Consider the following 8,495-nt stretch of genomic DNA (forward strand, 5'->3'; position numbering starts at 1 on the left):
ACATCAGACAAAGGCCTTATTACTAAAATCTACAATACTTTGCAAGCTTACAATAAGAGAAAAACTAACTGTCCACTGAAGAGATGGGCAAAGGACCTGAACAGAAGTTTCACAGAGTCTGAAATCTGAATGGCCAATAAACATATGAGAAAATGTTCCCGATCTTTAGCCATAAAAGAAATGTAAGTTAAAACAACTATGAGATACCACCTAACATCCTAAAAAATAGCCCAAATCAAAAAATCAGAAAGCAACAAGTGTTGGAGGGGCTATGGTGAGATAGGAACTCTGCTCCACTGCTGGTGGACCTGTAGGTATGTACAGCCACTATGGAAATTGATTTGGCGATTTCTAAAACAGATGGAAATTTAGCTGCAATATGACGTAGCAACCCCCCTACTTGGCATATACTTAGAAAAGGCAAGAAACAAACCACAGCCAGGCATATGTACTCCAATGTTCATCACGGCACAGTTCACAATTGCAAGGAGATAGAAACAACCCGAATTTCCATCAACAGACAATGGATTAAAAAACTGGTACATACATACAATGGAGTGCTATGCATCGCTGAAAAGCAGTGATGAATGCATGAAGCACATTGCTGCATGGGATGAACTTGAAGAAATTATGATAAGTGAACTAAGCCAAGTGCAAAAGGACAAGTGCAACACGAGTCCATTGAGGTAATTTTATGAAAGAAAGAAAGAAAGAAAGAAAGAAAGAAAGAAAGAAAGAAAGAAAGAAAGAAAGAAAGAAAGAAAGAAAGAAAGAAAGAAAGAAAAGAAGTGCAAAAGGGGCACAGGGAAAAAGCTACTGTATACAAACATTCCTGGGGTGAAGTCCAGGGGCCAGACCAAACCTAGTGGTACTTATGGTAGCCAACTAAAAAGGAAGGCGGGGGGTTGGGAGAAAGGGAAAAAAGGGTGTGTGTGTGAGGATAGGAATGTGTAGTGGGGGAATAGGGCACTAACCTACCCAAGTGCAGGGTATTGTTTATATCTCCACAGGGAAAGAGGAACCAGACTTAAATCCGGTGTTCCAGGATGTGAATGCAGCATCCCAGCATGGAGAGGGGAGCCAATGGAGGGGTCTGGGGACCTGGCCCCAATCCCAGCGAGGTGGACAACTGCTCCTCCCCCCAGAAGATTTTACTTTAGAGGACAGCACTGAAGCTGCATCTCTGAGAGAGTGACATGTCTGATGAGAGCACACAGGAGCAAATGAGTGGGGAGGAAGAGACAGTAGAGCACAGTATGGGCCCACCAAGCCTAGAGGATGATGTCCCCGCTCAGAGCAGCCAATGTACAGAGAAGACCATATGGCTCATCCCACTATGAGACACAATATCCCTTGCTGAACCATGGCCCTACGGGGGCAATACTATTGACTCAGTGTCAGGATTGGCCTGGTCTGACCCCATCACACCAAGGCAAAACACTAAGGGTGTGTGGCAACAACAGCGGAGAGAGCAGAGCAGGGATCTCCCAAGGGAGTGCAAAGGATAGACTTTGGGCCCACAGCGTGACACCCCACTGAACTCTACGGGAGGACACTCCTAGAGGTCAAAAAACAGACCTTGATCTATTTACAGGTTTTTCTTTTTTTTAATTTTTAAAAACTTTATACATATTTATTTATTTATGGTCATTGGTTTTCTTTGTTGTAATCGTTGTGTTCTCTTTTGTCACTTAGTCTTGCTATGCTTTGTGTTTTCTGTGTGCATATTATTATCTCTGCAGGTCTATCTATATAAGATAGGCTGGATGAACAGTCTGGAGGAGACTACAACACGACCGATGGTTCTGGGGTGACATGGGAGAGGGGGAGGTGGGGGGAAAGGAGGTGGTATTGACAAACCCAGGGACAAGGGAGCAACCAGTGATTCAAAATTAGTGGCAAGGAGGGTGTGAGAAGCCTGGTATGGATTCAGCAAGGGCAATGTAATGGAGAGAAATTACTGAAACCCAAATGAAGGCTGAGCATGACAGTGGGACAAGAGGATTGTAAAAATAAATAGAGGAAAGAACTAGGATGCAAAGGGCATTTATAGAGGTCTAAATACAGGCATGTACATATGTCAATTTATTTATGTAGGATGATGGGGAGATAGATCTACGTGCATATATTTACAGGTTTAGTATTAAGGCAGCTGATGGACATTGGGCCTCCACTCAAGTACGTACTCAACCCAAGAACACTTTGTTCTATTAAATTGGCATTCCATGATGTACACCTTCCCAACATGATCGCAGATGACAAATGTGTGCATAAGCAAATGTGATGAAGAAAGCTGATGGTGTCCACTATCAAAAGATATAGCATCTGGTGTCTTAAAAGCTTCCAGGTATACAAGCAATCATCTAGCTCAGAAGCAACAAAGCACACATGGAAGAAGCACACCAGCCTGTGTGACCACGAGGTGTAGAAGGGTGCTGGAATCAGGCATCAAAGAACAAAAAATTCATATCATTGTTGTTTTAGTCTGGATAGACTAGAGAAACAAATTCATAGACATGCACATGTGTATAAGAAAGAGATTTATATATACAAGAGCAATAGAACATTGAGAAACATCCCAACCCAGTCCAGTCTAAGGCCATATGTCTGATAGTAGACCATATGTCTGATATCAATCTATAAAGTTATCTTCAGACTCACAAAACACATTCAATGAAGCCAAATGCAAGACGATCACAAGCTGGTGGGTAGAAAGTCTTTGAGTCCAGTGGCGTTGTAAGCATCTCAGTGCTGGCAGGGGTCTCTCTGTGGTTTCTCCGGCTTTCAAGGTCTGGTTGCTTCCATGTGTCTTGTCTTCTCTAATATCTCTCAAGGAGTAGCAAAGAGAGAGAGTTATTTTTCCCCTCCAAGGAGGAAGTACCAGATCTCCCAGTATTCTCAGGAGAAGACCATGCCCACACAGAAGTCACATTGGCTATCTCCAGATTGACAGTCTAGACTCCACCCCTAAACTCTTAATCCTTAAATTGACACCAGATTGGGTGACTACCACAATTATAAATGAGGGGGAGTGCAGAGTTGACACCCAAAGCGCATCTGTAGGTAATGGGACATGCCCTTACCGAAGGATCGCGGGGAGGAGACGAGCCAGTCAGGGTGCAGTCTGGCAACAATGAAACACACAACTTTTCTCTAATTCTTAAATGCTTTCCCCTATCGCCCCCCCCCCCCCCACTATCATGATCCCAATTCTACCTTACAAATCCGGCCAAACCAGAGGATGTACAAAGATACAGATAGATAGGAACTGGAAACACAGGGAATCCAGGAGAGATGATCCCTGCAGGACCAGTGGTGAGAGAGGCAATACTGGAGGATAGAGGGAAAGTGAGGTAGAAAGGGGGAACCAATTATAAGGATCTACATATAACCTCCTCTCTGGGGGACGGACAACAGAAAAGTGGGTGAAGGGAGATGTTGGACAGTGTAAGACAGGGCAAAATAATAATAATTTCGAAATTATCAATGGTTCATAAGGGAGGGGGGGCAGGGAGGAAAGTGGGAGAATGAGGAGTTGATACCAAGGGCTTAAGTGGAGAGCAAATCTTTTGAGAAGATGAGGGCAACAAATGTACAAATGTGCTTGACACAATTGATATACATCAATTGTATGTATGGATTGTGATAAGAGTTGTATGAGCCCCCAATAAAATGATTAAAATTATATAGCCTTTTATTTTTAAGACAGGCATCATTTATTGAGGCCAATTCTTACACAATCACATGAAGTAGGCTTTCTTTTTCTTTTTTTAAACATATCTGAAATTAAGTAGCCATAAGACTAAGGATAGTCTCACATTTCTTACCTTGGCAGTTTACTCCAAAGGCATTAAGTTATAGAACTACCCAGAAACATGCTTTGGAAAGACACTGTCTTATTAATACAGCAGAACACAAATCTTCCCATTAAAGAATATTTGTTATCGATGAAACTTATAATTTTGTAGACAGAAGAGGTGATAAGAATAAGTACATAAAACAAATGGAAAGAAGTTAAAACAAGAAAAAAAATGGAATGTGAAAGTGGAAGGAGGCAGTGAAGAAAAATAAATTATCTAAGGGTTAATGAGACATGTGATCTATTTTAGAAAGTACTGGAGGAAGAAAATCAAATGATGCTTCCTGCATGATTTCACTACTACTTATTCCATAAATGTTGATGCCATATTAATATGTACTTTAGCTGAGTCCTAAGTCCAATTGGGCACACAATTTAATATCTTTCATGAATTTTTAACCTACCATGTTCAAATAAACTCATTACTATACCCCTCAAAATTGTTGATTGATCCTGAGTTACTTTTATTAAAGGGGTCAGGCCATTTATGCTAAGTTCTCCAACATAGGACACTTTACGCTCTCCATAGTTGTTATGGACGTGGTAATTGGTGAATGTAGAAATGTTTGTTTTAATGTACGACTTCTGGCCATGAGTTCTTAGGATCAATAAGCAAGGACTGAGGGCATTTTTGAGTGTAAATATGAACATCTTCATTTTGGGATGGTTGTCAGAAAGAGAAAGTCCAGGGATTTAGATAATATTCCCAAACAAAGGTGAAAATAATTATCTGGATAAATAAAAGGACTTCAATTTGTTTTCATTTGAGAAATAGAATCTCAATTACATAACCTGATAAAATTATTTCTACTGCATATTCTATATCATCAAGCATACCATTCTCTTGGGAACCCTACATGTTTTCTACTATATTAGAATCTCATTCTTCCCTTATTTGCACACATTATTTGTAATTATCCTCTGAAACACACTTAGCAAGGCAGAGATTAACAATGTCTGTTCCAATATTCACTAAATAAAATATCTGAAGAGATTCATTTGGAAATATAGAAATTACATGAATTTGGTCATTAACAGCACTTTCAGGTGCTAATATCAATTTTTGAGGAACTAAGAACAATTATTTATTTCTCCTACATCATCTTTTTATTCAGAATTGTTCTTGAACCATTTCTTATATTCATTCAACTAAAATCAGGCTACTTTAAACTGTAGAGCCCTAAAAACATTTTCCCGTATTTTCTTGGTCCGTACTCCATACACAATGGGGTTAAGGAAAGGGGGCACCAAAAGGTACATATTTGCAATAAAAATATGAATGTGTGCAGGCACATTTTTCCCAAACCGGTGAGTGAAGATGGAGAAACCAGCTGTGGAATAGAAAACTAGAATGACACAGACATGAGAGCCACATGTGCCCAAAGCCTTAAAGCTGGCTTCTCTGGATGGCAAGCGGAATACAGAGCGAAGGATGAAGGCATAGGATACAGCAATGAGAATGGCATCACATGACCCAATTATGGAAGCCACACTGAGGCTATAACGATTGGTTGATCCTGTGTCCATACATGCTAGCTTTGCCACAGCCATGAACTCACAGTAGGTGTGGGCAATGATTCGTGATCTACAGTAGGGTAGTTGCTTGAGCAAAATAGGGTGTGGGGTAAAGAAAGCTACACCACGAATCACCACAATTATACCTATTACAATGATGCGAGAATGGGTGAGAATGGTAGTATGGTGCAACGGATCACAGATGGCCACATAACGGTCAATGGCCATGGCCAGGAAGAAGCCCGATTCCATAGCAGTAAAGCTGTGGATAAAGAACATCTGGGTCAGGCAAGCATCAAAGGCAATATCACGGGCTCCGAACCAGAAGAGACAAAGCATACGGGGTAAGGTCGATGTCGAGAGGACCAGGTCCGTAATAGACAACATGCACAGAAAAAGAAACATGGGTTCATGGAGGCTGCGCTCTGCCCTCACTACAGCCAGAATGGTCACATTTCCTACCACAGCCACCACATACATGGAACAGAAGGGAATCCCAATCCAGACATGAAGGTGCTCTAGTCCTGGGATGCCCAGTAGCAAAAAACTCATAGAAGAGGGACGGGACATGTTCACGGGTGGCATATTTTGCTTTCTTTAGCTTCCTGACGGCACTGCTGAGGCTTTGAAGGTAAATTTGTTATGACAATGTGATCACATCCAGATCCTGCAAAACATGAAAATCATGTTCAGTTGGATCTTTACTTTTCTGTTGTGAGAAACAATCCAAATTTTTAATCTGTAGTGTGTATGAAAAGATTGGATAAGTAAAACCAGCAGCAATGTATGAATTACTGCATGAAAATGTAAATTTTACAGAAAGATAATGCATAATGCAAACATCATATCATATCATAGGAATCATACCATTCACCTATCCATCGATCATAGAACATTTTCTTTTATAAACATATTTGTACTTCATTTCCTAAAATTATTATTTCTGTGTAAGAAACGTTATAACTGAAATGGATAGATAAGATACTCTTCTCATGACAGTTACAAAACAGAAAAGAAAATAGCATAATCCCTTAATAGTGCTTAGAAAGAGCTCCTGGTGCCTTTCTGGTGCTGTTATGGAAGCATTGAATTGCTAGCTGTAAGGTTGGTAGTTCCAATCCATCGATTGATCTATAGGAGAGAGCTGCGGCTATCTTGTGTGATACAAATTAAATAGTTCATAGTTTTTGAAACTTGGAGGTGAAACTAACAATAAAATCCTCTATGAGGAAGGGTGGGGTGAAGGAACCCAGATTCCCTCATGCTAACATATGTAAAGTAGTTATTTAGCTGGATTGGTGAATTGATCTAAGTGTGTCCAAGATACCAGTCACTGAGTAGAGAAGATTCCTCTTATCTTGCTGCCCACATATCTGACAGAGTTAGATAAGGCATAAGATAAAGTGAATGAGTAAGTGACAAAGGGTAGGGAGGTTAAAGAAGAAAGGGAAATTTAATTCAGTAACAATTGTATGTGGTAAAGAACCCATAGGTCACTAACCTTACTTTCCCCATACTCTGTCAAATCTAGGGCCTTCAGCACTACTGCAATCAGCTGTTGAAAACATTACTTTCTTTATATCTTAAATATATCCTTATAAGTAAAATCTGCACTCATAATAACTTAAGCAGAGCTATACCAACACGTGCTTTTCAGAATCATGTTAACTTATCTAAGCTCTCCTATTATCACTCATTAAGCCAATTTTTTCTGAATTTCTTTACTGAACCCCAGACATTGCTAACATAGTGAAAAACCTTTGGTTAAGGTAGATATTTTAAAAATATGATTTAGCTTTTAAAGAATGAAAAGAAAAAATCATTAGTTATAAATAAGTAACTTACACTGCCATGCTTATACATAGGGGGAGAGATGAATAATGTAGTTGGGACTCAAAGGAAATGAAGACAATCATGTGAGTTGGGATTCTATGGGGTAAGTACAGGGCTCCACACATATACAAAAGTACCCCACAGATATTTTTATAATGCAGCGTGTATGCCAATCACTTTTACAATTAAGTTCTCAATAATATCTTGGTTGTGTAAATTAAATGCAGAACATGGGGAGAGCAGAATTGAAAAACACATACACACTCACAAATACAGACACTGGCTTCCAAAAACGTTTCTTATAAAACCATGCATGGTAAAATTTATGTGATGACAATCTCCTAAAAATTTCAACCTGCAATTGAATCCAGATGTGATGCAGTATCCATATTTTTATTCCTTTTTTTTAGATCTATAGGATAGGATATATGATGAAAAGAGTACGACTCTCATTTCTATGATATTCTCAAAAAAAATCTCTGCCTTCCAAAATCTTGTTCTTTCTTCACTTCAGCCATGGAGAATGAATACATAATTACTTCCTCTGCTTGATATTTCCTCCTTTGAATCTCAGTAAATTAGAAATTAAGGAGATGTTTACAGAAGCCGATTGTCTCATTTTCTTTTGAATCTTCCTCTGAATGCTTAGGTTTGCTTCCTTCTTCCCACCCCTTTCAACTTCCATCATAAGCTTAACTAGCAGAGAAAACAGGAAACAATTCAGGGCCAAGAAGAAATCCAGGCATGCAGCTTCTATATGTAGCAATTTAAGATAATCTCTTAGGATAAACAAGAATCATACTGACATAAGTAGGTCCCTCTGGAATCATTGGCCAGAGGCAAAGAGTTTTGTATATTTTGTGGTGATTGATAAATCTGCATAATTTCAGGAGTGTACTTTACATCAATTTATACACCTTTAAGTTATTTATATTTTGTGGTTATTACCTAAGGCAATTATGATCACTTCCGTATAATTTTTAAAATTTCTTTTGTCTACATAACTTTTTAATTGTTTTGTTTATATTCTTAGGAGTGCAATCGCTGGGTTACATCATAGGTTCCCCAATTTAATTGGGCTACCATCCCTTTACAGGGGAAAAAACAATTACTCAGCACCTCCTGACAGTTAAGAACGTTTGCACTCTAGCTTTGATCTGGGAGAAAGTGTGGACCTTAGCTTTTGGAGCCCCCGTGAGTCATTCCAGCAGAGCCCTCAGTGCAGCGCAGCCCACTCTGCAAGTGTTGGTTGTATCTGGACATTCCTTCACTTCTTGAGAATTGTCAT

At 39.5% G+C, this 8,495-nt stretch overlaps 1 protein-coding gene across 1 annotated transcript; it reads right to left on the minus strand.

The window, feature by feature from the left end:
• Nucleotides 1-5,014: 5,014 nt before the first annotated feature.
• Nucleotides 5,015-5,959, minus strand: LOC101648445 (olfactory receptor 52K2-like). Its single transcript, XM_004717491.1, has one exon. It carries the CDS (start codon nucleotides 5,957-5,959, stop codon nucleotides 5,015-5,017), a length of 945 nt encoding a protein of 314 aa, XP_004717548.1.
• Between the last annotated feature and the right edge of the window lie 2,536 nt (nucleotides 5,960-8,495).

Source organism: Echinops telfairi, unplaced genomic scaffold, assembly GCF_000313985.2.
Source record: "Echinops telfairi isolate 266 unplaced genomic scaffold, ASM31398v2 ScPeMD7_41;HRSCAF=154, whole genome shotgun sequence".
Lineage (NCBI taxonomy): Eukaryota > Metazoa > Chordata > Mammalia > Afrosoricida > Tenrecidae > Echinops > Echinops telfairi.

Excerpts from the sequence above, each read along its gene's own strand:
- LOC101648445 (XM_004717491.1), bottom strand. The coding sequence starts at position 5,959 with ATGCCACCCGTGAACATGTCCCGTCCCTCTTCTATGAGTTTTTTGCTA.